General features: G+C 34.8%; 1 protein-coding gene and 1 non-coding gene across 2 annotated transcripts; one reads left to right on the forward strand and one right to left on the reverse strand.

Annotated features, from left to right (window-relative positions):
* Positions 1 to 287: 287 nt before the first annotated feature.
* On the reverse strand, positions 288 to 18,399 carry LOC148950282 (signal recognition particle subunit SRP54-like). The gene is made up of 3 exons (XM_089092280.1): positions 18,161 to 18,399; positions 4,679 to 5,539; positions 288 to 1,660 (listed from the first exon to the last, which is right to left on the reverse strand). The coding sequence occupies exons 1-3, from the start codon at positions 18,357 to 18,359 to the stop codon at positions 1,389 to 1,391; spliced, it is 1,332 nt and encodes a 443-aa protein (XP_088948406.1). The 5' UTR covers positions 18,360 to 18,399; the 3' UTR covers positions 288 to 1,388.
* A 453-nt stretch (positions 18,400 to 18,852) lies between these two features.
* Positions 18,853 to 19,043, forward strand: LOC148950283 (U2 spliceosomal RNA). Its single transcript, XR_016142018.1, has one exon. It is a non-coding gene; the product is annotated as a U2 spliceosomal RNA (small nuclear RNA).
* Positions 19,044 to 19,434: the final 391 nt, after the last annotated feature.

Here is a 19,434-nt window from a genome sequence, read left to right on the forward strand (position 1 = left end):
AGAAAGGAACCTCCACCCAATTAAAAATGTAATCAAAGTAGCTTCAAACTACACTCTTTTTGCTTATTTTGACCAACTGACCGAAAAGATAAAAGTTAAGAGTCGATAGAAAGCTATGTCTTGGTTTATTTTTTTATCTCTCGATTTATGTCTCAGTTATGCTAAGAACGGCAAATTATCTACGTTGATTTGCTCCTATGAAAAAGGTGCTTTAATTGACTAAGTTTGGACACAATTTGCCATTTAAAAATAATAAGAAAATAATAATTATAACAAACAGCTGTGGTTTTTTTTAGCCCGCTCAAACTTTCACCTTTCAACGCCTTCCCGATATACTGCTTCCAATGAAATACAAAGTATAATGTAATATATGACTTCAAAGCAAACAATTTGTGTTATGAGAAAGTAGTTTATTACAATATCAGACGCAAGTCTGAAGCCTTTGCAGTATGCTTATCCGCTTTCAGTGATACATTTGGAAACAGAACTTTTATTGAATCCCGCCAATAGCATTGAAAAATAAAAACCCAAGAATAAGTGATCCCAGTGGTCTTGCTGCAAAATTTCAACGGCCTCACTCTTTTGCCAATGAGATGATGCCCATGCCCCAGCATGCTTTGACATTTAGTCTCGGAATCAAAGTAAACACATGTATTTCATCATTAGAAGGATATTCTTTACAGTACTTCTTGATTTTCGTCAACCCCTTTTTTCCTAATTCATAATAGAACTAATGATCGACGACAGTTCCTTGTTAGAAGGCTCAACACGCCCCTCGTCCCTCACACAGTCTTAACCATACTGCATCAGCACGGAAACTTTACGGCCTATCTACATATAAGTTTCAGTAGCAATTAGAGCAGTTTGGCAACAAAACTAATAATAAGCTTGGCACCCTATTGCAAACAGCTACCCGGTAAAAAGTCATTACATAAATTCGCAAACTATCTATTCTAAGCCAAAACCAATGACAGTTTAACCATTGAAAATTTAATAATATACTAACTTTGGGTAATTTTCTCATAAAAAACAGCCATGGTAGGGAGTGAACCCTTCAGACCAATCTTAAGAAAGTTTTTTTTTATTTAGGTGTGGAGAGAAAGACCCTGTTCTCTACATTTCATCCCCCCTCCTACCTTCTGGAAAGAGTTCATAGATCATCCCCTCCAGAATGAGACTTGTGTGAGCCCATGTTTACAACTGTGGCTGATTGCATTTAAAGTTTAACCTAACCCAGTCATCGATAGTTACAAAATTTAGATTGTAATGTGGATATAGGTCACTTACCAATTAGAACTAAAACCCAAAATCTCTAATTTGGATGAAAATGAGTTAAATAATGCAAAACCTTTTCTGAGCATATAAAAAAAACAGTAGTCTAATCCTTATTAAATACCTTTAAAAAGTCCTTTGATGCCACCCATCTTCTTCACCATTGTTGAAAATTTTGAATATTGGCTGATTAAATCTTGAACCTCTCTTTCTGTCACTGCAGAGCCTCTGGCAATTCTTCTGATTCGACCTGGCTGTTTCAAAAGTTTGGCCCCATCTTCATGATCCAGTTCATGATTATTCATTGAATCCATGATAGCCATCATTTTTTTTAGTCTTGCCATCGATTCTTTGTCGCCGCCTTTTCCTAAAATTTCTTGTCCCAAGCCTAAAAAGCAAGACATTTTGAATTGCAATAAATAACTGATTAGCTTTTGAAGTTTGTTTTTGTCCACTAATTCTCACATAATGGAAAAACTGATTTATATAAATAAATGAAGAACAGTTTTTTTTATGAAAATACCAAAAAGGGTAGTTTCTTAAATATAGGGGGACATTACCCCTCCCACCTCTCCCTAATTATAACCTATCGGCAGGTCAACATTCCATGGGTGTTATGGTAGTATTTGCATGTTCTTCCAATCATCTTGAAATCTTATTCTTCTTATTTATTAAATTTGGACACTGAACCAGCAAAACCACAGCACTTCCTGCAGCTATTTTACTGACATAATTCCCACTAGCAATGTTTGGGGAGAACCCTTCCCATACGTGACGCCTGTGGTTCTAGTATTTCCTCTCAAGCAAATAACGACAAAATAAGACTAGCTATTACAAGCATGTGGCTACAAAGACAGGCCTCTTGTTTCAATTTATTTTTCATGCTTTCAAGTTTCCTTGTGTCAAATCTAGACATACTTTAAAGCCAGGGAATTACTTGGCAGATCCGTATTAAAAAAGGAATTTATTATTCATTCAATGAAAATACATGAATACCTTTTCTCCTTGTAAAACTTGGGCTGAAGCCAAACACGTACCATAGAGAATGGTAACTTTGAACAACATGAGTAGCAAACACTAAGTACCCTCTTTCCAACAACAGTCAAACAGTTTGATTAGATTTCTTACTAGTTATTGATAGATACCATCTGAATTAATCATAATTCTCGCAAACAGGATCAGACCAAATTTTAGCTCGTTATTTGCAAGAGAATTTGGGCCATCCAAAATTGTGATGAAGTAAGCTACCTTTTTTACTTACATAAACTAAACTGGGACTTTCAGTTTGATATTTCTCTATACATGAGAAGCTGAATGGTTAGGTTTCAAGGTGATTTATTTTTTAATTCAACCAATTTAAGATGGCAGCAATGGTCAATGGTTCCTGTAGATATTATGTTCAGTCTGAATTATCTGTCTGAACACAGTCTGAATTATCCTTGAAGCAGTTCACTTCTGGGATTATGCGGGCTTCATAACATACTCATAGCACTCAATCAACTAAGGATATAACCACTTCCCTTTTTTACACAAGGAGTATGGTGGAAGAAAAACGTAGATACCTATCATTATGTGTAGTCTTTCTATAAATCGGAAACTCAAGGATAAGAGACTTTTTGGAAATTAAAACGTCTAGAAAAGCCAGTTTACAATTATCTACTAGTTCTAAGGTAAACTGAAGAGCAGAACCTAAAACATTAAGGTGTCTCAAAAAGGTGTATAAAGATGTCTTTCAATGATTCCACACAGAAATAACATCACCCACAAACAAGCCCCAGAAACGGTGCTTCAGAGAAAAAGCTTTCAAAGTAGAAGCTTCAAAAGATTCAGCATAAAAAGCGGCCAAAAAAGGTGGAAGCCTAGAACCCATTGATAGATACCGTAGTTTGAACCCCATATTTTGTGTGAATAATTGGTTATTGGATTGGAATTGGGAGGAAAAATCATTGCATATGCAGACAAGATGCATATTAGTTTTATATCTAACATTCTGTGGTCCCTTGGCCAATTTCATCATCAGGTTTCTTTAAAAAATTGTAGACAATCATATCTCCAATCCGGAAGCTGGAGAGCTATAAGAAACCACAATGGGTCATAGAAAAACGCTATCTTGGTGGAGTTTTAGGAGGCCATAGAATTTTGGAGCAAAGAAATCTTTAAAATAGAATACATTATACATATGTGAAGTAATAAGTCTTTCAGTTTTCATGATTTTAAGTTCTCTTTATATTGTCTGAGTGAAATTTTTGTTAGGGACTGAATATATAGGCTTACAAGCGTGTGTGTCAAGTAAATTGTCCATAACTTTTTATCGTTTGTGAATTTATTAAGAATAAAAACTTTATTTTTTTTTATCAGCCCAGGTGATAATGATTTCTGACTCTTTTTTCAAATTTTTGAGAATTTGTATGTCCTTATGATTTTTGTTTAGTTCAGACTGCTTCTAGAACCAAATATACCCAATTCAACACTAGAGAGTATCTCTGGTGGCTTCACTTGTGCTTGAGGGAAAAAAAATATCCCTTGGACAAGACATGGTTTCTTTCAGTGTTAAGAACTTTGGAAAAAAGGTTCTCATCAGCCAGACCAGGCCAGAACCCCAGGAGAAAATATCCTGAGCATTGAAAATTTTAATGTTCAAATTTTACAAACTTCTCTGATAAGTGACATCTAGCCATGTAAAAGTGATGGCAGAAGGGATTTTGAACTATTCTTAAAATCTGCAGGTGAAAGGTTTGGAATGTATATTACTAAGGAAGGAACGTTGGGATTAAGAGTCTTTAAAAATGTGGATCAATGAATGAAAACCCACCCTATCACTAAATCTCCTGTCTGACTGTGTACCTGGATTAAATGGAAAAAAAGAAAATTCGAAAGAGCTCTTGTTGTCCCATAATGCTGCAAAAACTCTTGCTGGTTAATTAGGTTAGCACGTTTTTTCAGACAAATTAAAAACAAAAAAAAGACTTGGTCATACGCTCCCCATAAACTTATCATAAATACCTCTTGCTAGCCTGAGGTTTGCTAAGCAAAATCAGTTTTTATGTTTTCTGAAATCTATATTTGGGTAATAATAACCTATGTGTAAGCATTTAAGTCAGGAAAAACATACAACTAAAAAAATAAATTAATGCTTCAACAATAAAACTGACATTCCTTTCATCATGAGATAAAATTTACACCAGATTTGCTGCAGACAACTGAAATAAAATTTGATACTAAATATGGAACTTGAGTTAAGTTAAAATAGATAGTGTTCAGAAGTTTTCCTTATTAAAAAAGCATTCAATGGGATTCAGATTGTGTTTTAACTGTTTTGTTCAGTGTCATACTATGTGCACAATATTATTAAAGAATTTCAAAATACAATGAAACTAAAAAACACTAACAAAAGAAAGTGACATACCTGGAATCATTTGCATAATTTGGGAAAATGGACCCATCTCCAAAATATTCTGGAACTGTTCATACATATCACCAAGAGTGAATTTGCCATGCTTCAGTTTCTCAACCACTTCTTTATTGTCATCTAATTTTAGTTCATTGACTTTATCGATAAGTCCAGCAATATCTCCAAGTCCCAATAACTTTCTAATAAAAGGCTCAGCCTTAAACTGCTCAAAGTCATCAATATGCTCACCAGTACCAATAAAAACTATAGGACTTTTTGTAGATGCCACTGCACTTAAAGCTCCACCACCCTTAGCATGTCCGTCTAATTTAGTAACAATCACAGAACCAACATCCACCTTTTGTTTGAACGCTTTAGCGTGAGCTTCACATGCCTGACCAATAGAGGCATCCATGACAAAAATAATATTGTCTGGCTTTACAGCATTTGAAACTTCCAACATTTCTTCAAAAAGTGAATCTTCTTGCTTATGACGACCGCTTGTATCAACAATAATGATTTCAAATCCTTTTCTTTTAAAGGTTTCAACACCGTCATATGCAATTACAACTGGATCACTCTCTGTATAACTACCAAAAAACGGAATTTTAGCCTTTGTAGCATTCTGCTTAATTTGGTCATAGGCACCGGCTCTGAAAGTATCAGCACAGACCAAACAAGTCTTCCAGTTTCGTTTCATGTAATAATAGGCGAGTTTTGTACACGTTGTTGTTTTTCCTGACCCTTGAAGACCCACAAACATAATCACGTTTGCTTTTCCTTTGGCTGGTTTATATTCTGGTACACCAGGATCAACTAGCTTTAGCAACTCCCTAAAAACGGCCATTTGAATCATCCGTTGCTTGTTGAGACCAGCTAAAATAATAAAAGAAAAGAGTTATTGAGACTCAAAGGTACTCAAACAGGAACTACAAAACCACTTAATACAAAGGCAACGCAATAGACAAGGAGTTAGGCAGGTTTCCACCCTGCAATGACGTTGGTAGATTATATCTTTACCTTGCCCCTTATGTACTGTTTAATTCATAGAATATATAATCTTGCAGTCTTTCTCGACATCCTTCCCACATCTAACTAGATTTTATGACCCTCGCCATGGAAAAGGATACTCGAAAGATGGTATCAAGGAAAATAATCAACCTGCTAGGACAATACTATGAGAATATCCTGAGTAAAGCAAAAACATACATTAAACTAATAAAACTATTTGAAGGCGTCTGCAATGAATGTCTGGAATATTTTCAACTATAATATAGATTGAATTATGAAAAAGGCGTTGAAAGAAGATGATACTACCACCATCTTAGCATAACAAAACATTGTTGACACTGAATATGCTGATGATGCTATGCTGCTCCTAGACTCCACCCAGAAACTGCAAAACATGATAGACAAATTAGCAAATGCTGCTAGTAAGACAGGAATTGCGTTAAGTATCCCCAAACCTAGCATGTTTCAATAAAAAAGAACACTTCTATATACCTCAATGGAGAACCTATTGAAAGGGTGGAACATTTCAAATATCTTGGGCCACTGATAAAAAACTAAAGGTGGAACATGTAACCACCTAAATTCATTAAATCTCTGTGAAACAACCTATTAGGCTATATTCATTATTGTGAACAGAACAAGTGTAAAGCACTATGAATAGCTTTAAAGATGCCTGAAGTTGGATATTTGCTGCTTTATTTTGATAATGCATAATTCTAGGAGCTTATTCCAATCAATGCAGACGATATTGAAGATACTAAAACTCAATGGGATTTTCAACAAAAAACTGTGACTTTCCACAGAGTGATGACAAAGCTGGAAGTTCAACCATATTACAGAAAACATACTCGTAGAATTGTATGGTTCTATTAGGCTACAGAAATATATTAAACTTAGGTATCAAATGAACCGAGTTCAATAATTTTATTTGACAAATATAAATTTAGTTCCCTTTATCTATTTTTGTGAGAATATCCACCACTTCTTTTCCGTCACAAGAAATTGTCATGTCCGTATTTTTGGGAGTAATTCAAACATTTGGTACAGATGATTTAAAAAAATGAAGTACGTCGTTTGAACAAAAGTGAACTAGATAACAACATAACTCTAGATTCTGCTAAAAGAGACGGGAATATGACAGCAGAAGACCTTGAAGTTATTGAAAATGAAGAAAGCCGACAGCAACAAGGAAGTGGACTTGGTTTGTTATTCAAAGGTCTTGGTTTTGGTGGTAATAAGCAGCAAATTGACCCTCACCTTATGATGCTGGTCAATCATCTTAAAAAAGAGAAGCTTTCAGCTGGTGCGTACTTTTGTGAATCTAGTAATCACTACATATTTTGAAAGGGTGTTAAAGGTGGATTGAGTAGTATATTAATCTTTTAGCTAGCAAATTAATCAAGAAAAGGAAAAATTTAATGAAATATCAACTTAGCATTTGATTTTGAATCAAATGCTATGGTTTTGTTTTTGTTCCATTAGATAAAAAAGGATGAAAGTATCTCTTTATGGGCCCAAAAAGGGATTTGCAAAGGCAGTAGTTATCATATTCATAACTAGCGTACCCAACCGCTCGGTGCTGCAATCTTAACAAAAAGTAAATTCAATAAAACTTTCATGGAATACTACTACTACTATTATTTTTTTACATGATGGAATTTATATTTAATAACACACTACCCCCCCCCCTAATGGTGCCAGAGATAACCCTAAATAATACATTTATCCACACTTGTATCTATTTGATTGTGGACATTTTATTCTTAACCTGGTCAATAAGATCACATCATTATAAAACAAGGATAAAATGGAAAGAAACATAAAAATTAAATTAATAGAATAGAGTCTTTACTGGTCTCAGATTTGGCAAATAGGAAGCATTGTTTACAGAATACACCTTTTTTTGAAGGGCAAAGCACCAAACCTGAATACTTTTGGAGCCATGTACTTTTAAAACGACGGCGTCTTGTCACTATATCCTTGACATTCTGGTTAACTATTTCAGGAAATTTATAGCCATTTCCTGGTTTCCAATGCCTACTCATTAAGTCAAACTTTCGAGCATTAGAAACCTGTTCACGGTTATCAAAGGACTCCAGATAAATGTCAAGCAAGGTGATTTTGGGTGCAGTGACTTGGGTGTCTTCTAAATGTTGGTCTATTCCATGAAAAGGATTATCAATGCTTTAACTTAGAAGTTATTCTAATGTCTTAAGAAAATTAACTTGAAAAGTTAGTTTTCCTCAGAAATTTTTGAGCTAAAGCGCTTAAATGTTTTTGGAGATTGAAACACAAAATAGAACATTTTTCAATCCAATGACCAATAAATGTTTAGTTTGGCTCTGTTAATCAATATTAGTTGCGTTTTTTGTTCAAAAAGGCCACAAGCCTTCCTAAGTCCTCTATGGAATGTTTTTACCAGGAATGAGAAGAGCCAAGAAACTTCCACCCTTGCCTCAACAACTGCAACAGTAGGAGTCTAAGCATCATCTTCATCACCTACATACCATGTTTTTGGGAAAAATATAAAGAGATTGTAGACAGTTTCGTTTTGTCATTAAGATACCTGTCAATATATGTTGCATTTTTTTTTTTTTAAATATTATAGTTATGTTGAGTCAAATACTAGCAATAAAGCTTACAGAGCTTTCAACCTGATCAAACGTAATCACAAAATTATGAAATAAGACTTGAGCAAATGGATGGAATGACTGAGGGAATGAAAATACTTGGCTAAGGACAAGACATAGATATATGAAGCATAGGAACTAGACTAGACAGATATATTTAAGATCTGTAAAAGGGGAAAATTTGTTGATGTGCAGAACTTCTAATATATTATCAAAATATACAACAAAAATCAACAGGACTGCTGAGAACAAGACAATAACCCTAAAAAAATGCAAAATTCCACATTTTTGTATATAGGAGACTGAAACCTCTACAGTAGGGCTCTCTAATATGCTGAATCTAATGGTGTGATTTTCATCAACATCACTTTATGTTTTGGCAGCGTTTCCCCCTTTTTCAAAAAGGGCGAGTTTTCTAAGGCTTGTTACTTTTGATGGGTAGCCCTAAACTTGATAAATTTTATATATTTTGAATAGCATCAAAATTCAATTCTTTCGATGTATCTTTGCCATAAACTGTTTGATTATATTCCTGCATGTATGAAAGATGACTTTTTACAGTTTATTATTGAAATAAATTTTGAATGTTGTGTTGCGGAATGCTTTTTTTCCTAATACTGAAAAAAATTAATAGTATACTTTCTTTCTTCCTCTAGTAAGGTAAATTTCATAAATAGATTGAAAAATATGCTACTTTACCTCCCCAGCCTTCGGATTCCATTTATGATCCTTGGTGATTTTAATATAAATTTAACAAGGTGCTTGCCTTCAGAGCACCAAGGGACAGATAATTATGCATTACAATTTTCAGAATGGTTCCTTTCTCGCAATTTATATCCAGTGTGTTTTATCCTGTCATGTGTACCTGATTCATCTATGTCATTCATTGACAATATTCTTTCACCTTACACACGTGAGGCTATAATTTTTATTATGGATGAATATCAGATCATTGTAGCAATGCTTGAATATAAGATTCAAAAGACTTTGTATAAAGAAATTATTGCAAAAAAGAGAAAAATTTTAAATAAGAAAATACATAGTTTAAAGTAGCTCTTGGTGATTTACATTGGAATAAAATAGTAGAAATGAGAGATCCAGACAGATCACTGGACATTTTTCAATCAAATCTTAAAGGAACAATTAGATCATCATTGCCCTTTTGAAAAATTGCATTGTAAAAAATTCTTACCAAGAAAACCATGGATTACTGAGTCACTCCTGAGGTCAATTAACTAAAAAAATCGTCTGTATGAAATAAGAATGAAACCCATCAAATCATAATATTATACAATTTAAATCCTAAAAACATACGGGTAAAAATGCCTGTAAGAATTTTTGCCCAAAACTATTAATAGATGAAATGAAATGTGTACATTGAATTGAAATGAATTGAAGAAATGTGTACATAAGTACACATTAAATATATACATATACGTAATACATAATAACACATAATACATAAACATATACATAAATACACAGGCTTTTTCTTTGACTGACCATATGGTTTTAAACGGGAGAATTCTGTATTTCCCATACTTCATGGTGTTATTAATTCATTTCCATTGTGAACTCTGAGTACCTTCAATCAAAAAAATGTTTTCAAGTAGGTTAGTTTTGCAGGAATATTAAAAAGGGGGGGAGGAGAATTCGTAGGTATTTTGGATTTGAAGGAATGATGGACTTAGGTTGAAGGGAAAAAAAGCTGCTGTGGAGTCTTTCAAAATTCATTTTCCTTGCATTGGTTCTGATGTTATGCATGATCTTGCTGCATCTCCATCCATTTGTATAAAAATTATTTGTCTTTATCAAAAGATAAAAGTATGTTTTGACCCTGGTTAGTTTTAAAGAGAGGCAATTTCCCAATTTTAGATAGACTTTCAACCAACCTTTTGAAACATCTACCATATGGCAGTCATGCAGCATTTATCCATATTTTAAAATTGTGTTTATTGTTAGGAGTTTACCCTAGTACACGGAAAAATGCCCAAGTTATCCCAGTGCATAAGAAAGGTGATAAAGCTCATGTTAATAATTACAGTTCTCTTGCAATACTTTCTCTGCTGTAAAAGATTTTAGAAAAAAAATCAACAAAAAACAATTTTAACTTATTTGAATAAAAGTAATTATTTTTACCAAAAGCCAGTTTGGATTTAGATCATGTCATTCAACTGAACAAGCAATTCTCAGGGTGATATTGGTGTGCCCAAGGGATCTATATTAAGACTGCTGCTATTTCTACTTTATAAAAATGATCTCCCTAGTTGTTTATCCCATAGGAACAGCCTAGCAGTTATGTTCGCAGATGACAGTAGTATCCATTGAAGCTAAAACCATTCATTCTTGATTGAAAATTTGGCAATAGAAATGAATTCAGTTATCCAGTAGTTTCCTTGTAATTGTTTAGTCCCAAGTTTGTCTTGGATGGGATTTACAGTCTTTGGGATATCTAGGCAAGGAATAGTTAAAACTGGAATTGATGAGCTACTTATTTCTGGAAGTAGGATCAAAAAGGTTAAGACATATATGTATTTGGTAATTATATTTGATGAATCGTTATCTTTCTGTAGTCATCCTGATCATCTGTGTATAAAACTAGCCCAAAATTTTAATAATATGGAAATTGGAACTTTGAATGTTATTAAATAAATAAAAACAAGCTTTTTTAACTGAAAGTAAAGAACGACGTTAAAACTTAAAACAACCAGAAATTATTCCGTATATGAAAGGGGGTGTCCCCTCCTCAACGCCTCGCTCTTTACGCTAAAGTTTTTTTTTTTTTTAAGTAGAGTTGTGAGAAAGTAAAACTTCAGCGTAAAGAGCGAGGCGTTGAGGAGGGGACATCCCCTTTCATATACAGAATAATTTCTGCTTGTTTTAAGTTTTAACGTCGTTCCTTACTTTCAGTTAAAAAACTTGTTTTTTTTATTTAATTTAATTTTTGAACGTTTTTGAATTAATGCAGGTTTTGATTTTGGCTCACCGTATATGAATAATCAAAAAAAAATTTGCATATTAATTTTACTTTTATTTGGTTAAATAGCTTTCTCGAAACTTGTTTAATTTTATTTACAAAAGCTTTTATTAGTAATAAATATACGTAGCTTACGAATAAACTTACGTAACGAACTTCTATATTCATATATTTTTAATACGTATATAAGGTGTTTCACCCTAGTCAATACCTTGCTCTTTACGCTAAAGTTCGAACTTAGTTCCAATTCTCAAAAAATTAACACTTAATGGCAAAGGCTGTTAATTAGAAAAAATAGCTATTATGAAAGTACTAAAAAATCTTTGGCTAAATAAGCGAGGTATTGACTAGGGGGTGAACAAAATCATATACGTGATACTTTCTGTTCGTTTTAAGCTTTGATGTTGCTCCTTACGTTCAGCTGAAAAACTTGTTTTTTGATTTCTTTTTAAATAATTTGATTTCTGATTTATTTTTTTAAATAATGCTGGGAAATCTGGCGTCCCCTTCATAGCATTGTCCCTTCCCCCATGGAAAGATCCTCCCATATAACCTCCGACCCCCCCCCCCCACACTACCAGAAAAAATCCCCCCTGAAAACGTCTGTATACTTCCCAATAACCAATACTATATGTTAAGATTGGGTAAAATTCATAACTTTCAGCCCTCCCCCCAAAGACTTCTGCGGATTAAGTCATCCTAAAAGACATAGTTATTATATTTTCAACCATGCTGAACAAAATGGCTATCTCAAAATTTTGATTGGGTGACTTTGGGAAAAAAATGAGCATGGGAGGGGGCCTAGTTGCCCTCCATTTTTTTGGTCACTTGAAAAGGGCACTAGAACTTTTAATTTCCGTTCCAAGGAGCCCTCCCACGATATTCTAGGACCACTGGCTCGAAACGATCACCCCTGGGGAAAAAAAAAAACAAAAAACAAACAAATAAAACACGCATCCATGATCTTTCTTCTGGCAAAAAATGCAAAATTCCACATTTTTGTAGATAGGAGCTTGAAACCTCTACAGTAGGGTTCTCTGATACGCTGAATCTGATGGTGTGCCTTTCATCAAGGTTCTATAACTCTTACAGGGTCTTTTTCCATTGTTTCAAAAATCAGCCAAATTTTCTAAGAGGAGTTACGTTTGATGGGTAAGACTAAACTTGATTAAACTTATATTTTCAAAATCAGCATTAATATCTGATTATTTTGATGTATCTATTGATATCAAAATCCTATTTTCTAGAGTTTCGGTTACTAATGAACTGGGTTGCTCCTTACTTACAGTTTGTTACCACAAACTGTTTGATGATGTTAAAAAACAACTATTGTATTGACGTTTTGACTGAGAAATTCAGACGCTTTCGAGTTCAACTTATTAGGAGTTTTAGAAATTCATATACTAGGAGTAGGAAGCATGAAATTAGGCAATAGAGAATGTATTTATTGAGGGAGGAAGGATAGGGTACATAGACAAAAAATAGGGCTCATGATGAATAAGAAAGCTGCTAAGTCTTGTTTAGGCAGGGAAGGTACTAATAATAGAATACTAATTGCTCATTTTATGACTAAAAAGTTCAAGGTATCAGCTATAGTAGTATATGCCCCTGTAGAACCAACTGATAGAGATAATAGTGACTCAGATGAATTTTACTTACAGTTACAGGAGCAAATAGACACAGTCCCAGGTAGAAACATAGTGTTTTTATTTGGAGATTTTAATGCCCAGAAATAAGGATAGATGGTATCCTAGCCTAAGTAAATTTGGTGTAGGAAAGGAGAACAGTAATGACTAGAGACTGCTGCAAATTTGTGGGTATAATAATCTACTTATAACCAATACAGTGTTTGGTCATAAAAATGGCCCACAAGTTAATGTGGTATTCATGTCATGGTAAGACAGCAAACCTTATTGATTTTGTTATTGTAAACCACAAACTGGCAGGATCAATATAAGATACTAGAGTGTATAGGAGTGCTGTTATTGATGTTAAAAGTAAATATTGTCTCTTACTAGGTTGCTAACTACTGCTGCAACCCAGATAACCCTCTAGTAGTGTCTAAGATTATTTTAAAGCCGAGATTTCAGAAGGGTAACCCCCTCCCAGAAAGTTATGATATTGGTACACTCCAGGATGAGAACTTGAGAGAAACTTTCCAGGAACAGTTGAATACTATCTAGAGAGTTTAAAATTTGACAACATAGAAGATGGATGGAATAATTTTAAGAAAACCAATTGTGAAATTGCTGATGGTGTCCCAGGGAAGAAAATTAGGAACGCAGCTAGGGATATTAGTGAAAAAGCTTAAATGTTTAATAGAGAGAAGAAGGGGACTGTAAAAGAATTATCTGAGTGATAGATTATATGAAAACAAGAGGAATGAAAAGAAAGTAGAGAAGGCATTAAAATATGAACCAAAAAGGTGTAAAGTGGAGGCCATGGATAAAATTGCTGAGGATCTGGAAGATGCAGCTAAATGGCATAATAGTAAAATAAAGTACTGGCATGATAGTAAATTGAGAGGGAGCAGTCAATCTGGACTGGTCCCAGTTAAAGAAGGACAGAGTTAAAGAGGGATGGGCAGAACAGTCTGAGAATGTGCTAAACCCAGTTAGAGTTGCAGGAAAAGATATAGAGGAAAATAAAAAAGTTTGATACCTTGGATGTGAAGGAAGATTTGCTCTGTGAAGAAGCATCAGTGACAACACTAAAAGGATTAAAAAATGATAAGGCCTCAGGTGCTCATAGGCTATTGTGATGAGTTTCTTAAATATGGCAGCTCTGAGGTTAGAAATAGTTATTGAAAATTATGATTTTTGAAAAAGGGGAAGTACCTAGCAATATAATGGAAACCATAATTAAACTAGGGTACTGTATAAGAAGGGTTATACGAGTGAGTGTGGTAATTATCAATGCATGAGCCTGGTTTCTGTAGGTAGCAAATTACTTAGTAATATGATACTTTTTAGACTGAGAGATGCTGTAGACAAAGTGATAAGAGAAGAACAGTGCGGTTTTAAAAAGGGTAAAGGATGGGTCAACCAAATTTTCACTCTTATGTTAATAATTGAGAAGTGCCTGAGTTATCAAATATCTTTGGTCCTCACTTTTATAGATTATGAGCAAGCTTTTGATTCTGTTGATAGCAGAGCTTTAGTAAAGATCTCATCCTTCTATGGTATACCACACAAATACATTAAAGTGATTTGTGCTATATACAGGAATAACACTGCTGCAGTGAAAGTAGGAAATCAGGTTAGCAGCTTGTTTCATATTAAATCAGGAGTTAAGCAGGGTTGGGTTCTACCCCCCTTTACATGGATCTTTGTGATGGACTTCAAATGGAGAGGAAACACTTTCCTGGATTTAGATTATGCTGATGATTTGAGCATCCTAGATAAAAGTGTGAGCAAAAACAATGAACTTCTAGAGGTTTTGCAAGTTAAGGATGCTAGAATAGGTTTCAAAATTAATGCCAACAAGACTAAGTCACTAAGACTAGGAATAAGTGAAGATGGTAAACAGAGAGCAGAAATATTGAAGCTTTCCCAAACAAAAAAAGATACTATTGCTTTTTATGCAGACACATCTTGAGAAAACTATCAGAAAAGAAATAGTTGGTCAAAGAAATTAAAAGAAGAGTTGCAGCTGGTGAACGTAATCTGGGAATAAGGAATGCGGTCATTGTGGCAAAAAAAAGGCCACCCTTGGGACCCCCAGTCCCAAAGCAGATGGAGCACTAGATGTGACACAAAGTGGTGTAAATAGTGTAAATAAGGAGCCAGCATGACAACATTGGCAGTGAGTGGCAGCAAAAGTGAAATTGTTATCAGTTGCTCTTACACTAGCGGCAATACTGCTAAAATAATAAACAAAAATAAAAAACTCTAGAAAAGTTAGTGTTTCTACACAAATTCTGATACTCTTGCCCCAAAACTTAATGAACTGAAATCTGTGTTTTGATCTTGATATAGATGTTATTTGTGTTTGTGAAATTTTCTCTAAAAACTCAGTGTATAAATTGGAAGAATCTCATATCCAAATCCCTGGATTCAGTCTGTGTAGCAATCTGGATAATCCTGAGTGTTGGAGGGGAGCAGCAATATATTGCAGAACTGGACTGGGAGCTGAAACTGTGAGTTACTTGTTTGTTTATTCTGATAGTAGTTGGGTTGAGTAGGTCTATTTGAAACTCCATGTTGGATCTGAATAATTTATAATAGGTGTTGTTTACTGTAGTCTCTCTGCCCCTAATATTTCACACCTAGCTGTATCTGATCTCATATTGAAAATCAATGCCCATGAGCATTCACCAATCTATCTGTTTGGAGATTTTAATGTGCCTGGTGTTAAGGGGGTTGAAGGTATAGGATACCCCCCTGAAAGTAGCCCTTCATGTATCACTACTAAATTCCTCACTGACAACCTACTGACACAGATTATTGACCAACCAACATGATTCAGGCACAAGCAACAGCCCTCCTTACTAGACTTAGTTGTCACAAATGATCCTGAACAAATTATTTCTACTTCCTATTACCCTGCAATTGGAAGCAGTGACCATATTTGTATCTTGACTGAGATACACATGAACGCTAAGAAGGAAAATAAAGTAAGAAACCCTTTACAGATTATGAGTAGATACAGCAGGGCCTGTCAAAGATAAAATGGAAGAATATGGTTGACAGTCGTAATATAGAAAAAAGATGGGAAGCACTTAAAACCATAGTCCTAGCTGCAGAAAACCAATATACCTGGGTACACTGGTCACCCCTGCCAAAAACACTCCCCTTCCTACCCAAAGAAGTCATAAGGGCTAGCAGGAAGAAGAAAAGAGCATGGACAAAATACATAAGGTGCAGACATGATAACCACTATGACATGTTCAAGAAATGCAGAAACAGGCTAAGAAATTTGAATTAGAAGATTGTAGAAAACCACAATGAGGCAATTGCAGCTGATGCAAAGCAGAATCCAAATGGGTTCTGGTGCCATGTCTTAGCAGCTAATCCTTCTGGACATGATATCCCAGACCTCATGAAAGGATGACACAAAGTCCTCAGAAGCAAAAGAAAAAGCAGATTTGCTCAACTCTAGCTTTGATACAAATTTCTCCACTCAGCCCATAGCAAACCCTCCACCCACTTTACCAGAGCAACCAATTGAAGAACCAATGATGTATATGACAATTGTAAGTGTATAGAATGTTCTTAAAAGGCTTAAAAGACTGGATGCAAATAAAGCTGGTGTGCAAGATAATCTACAACCCAGACTATTAAAAGAAGCAGCTGAACAAATTGATGAGCCACTAGCAGTGATTCTTGGGATGTCACTCACTTCCAGAGTGATCCCAAATGACTGTAAGCAGGCCAACATCAAGCCCTTCTTCAAGAATGGGAGAAAGGACAAAGCCAATAATTATAGCCCAATAAGTCTTACATCTGTTGTATGCGAGGTCCTTGAGGTCCTTGAGGGCATCATAAATAACGCACTGATCTCTCAACTTTAAAGAAATCAGTCACTTTCGAAAAGTCAACATGGTGTCTATAAAGGTTATTCAATTGACACAAACCTCATTGAAACATATGACTTTGTGACCAGACTCTTGGATGATGGCTTTCTGGTGGATGTCATATTGCTTGATCAATCAAAAGCCTTAGATAAAGTACAGCATCAACTTCTTCTACTGAAAGTGGAAGCATACAGGGTACATGAGGATATAGTTGCCTGGATTGAAGCCTTTCTTACTAAAAGAGCTCAGAGGGTAGTAGTTATGATGCCACCAGTAAAACCATGGCACCTGCATGCTACTGTTAAAGGGGTTATAATAAGCAAAGTTGTCACATCACAAACGGGTTCCACAAGCAATGTCAGCTAGATAGTAAATAAGCTTAAAGCGATGACTGTTAAATGAAAATGAGAGTTTGGAATATAATTTAATTAACAAGTTTAAAAGCTTAATTTGTTTAATGTAAGCAGTGATTTATAATTATGATATTAATAAATTATGAAACGTTAGCTAAAACATTTCTTTATGTGAATTAAATTACCATTATATAGCGGAGGAGGGGGGAGGAGTGGAGGGCGGTACTTCAAAGTACCTTCCTGGGACATACCTTAGCATGTAGATCCATCCCTGAAAGTTTCATTTTCCTAATCCAACCCCTTTCCAAGATAGCCAAAAGTAACTAAAGTAGAATTTTATCATCTTTTTTTATGCTCTTTACAAATATAATAATCATTTTTGTTGGAAATTATTTTTAGCCCCCACCCCTGTATATACCAATTCAGGGTATATATTTGCACATTAGGGGGGTAGGGGTAATTTTATTTCTGATGTAAATAAAAGAAGGTTTAAACTTTCCCCTAGCCCCCTAATATTCAAATAAATGCCCTAAATTGGTATATATCGAGGTGGGGGCTAAAATTCGTTTCTGACAAAAATGATTATTATATTTGTAAAGAGCATAAAAAAAGGCATTGAGTGGTATATACACTTTAGTCATAACTCAATAATATGATTAGGTAAATATTTACCAAAATAGAAAGCAACTTAGTTCTGTACTAGGCTATAGAGATGTCTTTGGCAATTCCCCACAAATCTAGGCCTACAGCATGATACTGCTTGCCCTACTAGCCTAGACAGCATGTCTAGATACTGCTTGGGCCTGTGTTCAAGGTAACCAATAGTCCTTGTCTGGCACTGCTAATGATTGAAGGTAAGGTTTAGGCTACTAAGATTTTTAGTCTATATATTTTATGTTGGAACATTGCTACAATGCATCCAACTTAGGAAATTTCACAGGCCTATTTACTTCTTCAGACCCAATAAATTAACAAATAGCCTAAAAAATAACAAATATTTTATGAGCTCACCAACTTGATCATCAAAAGATATTGCACTTTTGACATTTTCTCTGAGTTGCAGAACTTGTCTAATATTAACATCAGCTTCAATTAGGGCAGTTGCTATTTCTTTCAATAAACCATCTAATACTTCTTTACTGATTGTTGTTGCAGAATTGAGAGATTTCAAGGCCGAACTGATTTTTCTTCCTAGATCTGCTAACACCATTTTGTTTTAATTTTAGCCAACTCAACTGAACTCAAAACGAAAAGTAGGCTATTCGATTTCTTCTTTAAATGTGATTGTTGAAGTAGCATCCCGTAAAATCTATGCAATTTTATATGAAGCAGCACTAAATCGTGAGAGATTAGCTCGCAGCAACCCGATAGCTGATAGAGGAAATTGGTGTCTTTAAGAAAAAACCGTAGTCTGGCATTACCTAGCAAAATAAAAAAACATCCTAGATAAATATATAGTTTGTGTCCATTTTTTAACCTTTTTTCTTTTCCATAAAGTGAGTACTAAGTGTTTCTCTAAGAACTCCCTTTTGGGAGAAACTACGGTGCTCAAATAAGATATGCTTCTTATATCTTAAGATGTATTCCGCCTGCATAAAAGCGCAACACGTGGCAAATTTTTGGGGAGATAGCACTTTTTTTTTGATGTGGTAGCACTTTAAAGAGACCCCGAGTAGTACTGTTAATTTCGCTGGAGTGGCAATTTTGCTTCTCGGTCCTTAGGTTTAGATCAAAGTGTTGTATCTGTTCTTATCGGCTTAAGATCTGATGTGGTCCCTATATGGGGCAAAGAATACTAGACAGATTTTCAAAACCGGAGGGATGTCAGGGCTTGCTCTGCTTCCTCCACACGTATGTCTGGTAATAAAGTATCTCCAGGATCGGCGCACCCTTATCTAGGGGAAACCTAAGCTCACACCCGCTATTCAATTTCTAGAATCAAGTATTTCAACTCTGATGCACATTACAAATTTAAATTGTAAGTCGAGAAATCTCAAAAGTATTAATCTATTTGAGAAATTATAATTGGTTTTGAAAAGCTCGTTAAAACTTTAAATTAAAAGCACGGATTTCGTGATGAGAGTCCAGCTTTTTAATCAAACCCTATCATAGGCAGCGCGCTAGTGCTGCCTAAGTAAAGAACGATGTGGGCACAATGTGTTTTTTTTTCTCCATACCCAGGCACTTTGTATTGAAGCAGTTGTCGTAGAAACTTCGAAAACGGCTCATTCAATTGAAAATTGGAGTGGCTAGTGCCCTTTTTAATAGTTAAAAGTGATTGGAGG

This window comes from Artemia sp. Qi Xiang Cuo, chromosome 7 (assembly GCF_049724085.1).
Source record: "Artemia sp. Qi Xiang Cuo chromosome 7, ASM4972408v1, whole genome shotgun sequence".
Lineage (NCBI taxonomy): Eukaryota > Metazoa > Arthropoda > Branchiopoda > Anostraca > Artemiidae > Artemia > Artemia sp. Qi Xiang Cuo.

Excerpts from the sequence above, each read along its gene's own strand:
- LOC148950282 (XM_089092280.1), bottom strand. The coding sequence starts at position 18,359 with ATGGTGTTAGCAGATCTAGGAAGAAAAATCAGTTCGGCCTTGAAATCT. Across the intron at positions 5,540-18,160 it reads ATCTTTTGATGATCAAGTTG|CTGGTCTCAACAAGCAACGG; the intron begins GTGAGCTCATAA and ends TTATTATTTTAG. Across the intron at positions 1,661-4,678 it reads AATTATGCAAATGATTCCAG|GCTTGGGACAAGAAATTTTA; the intron begins GTATGTCACTTT and ends CTTGCTTTTTAG.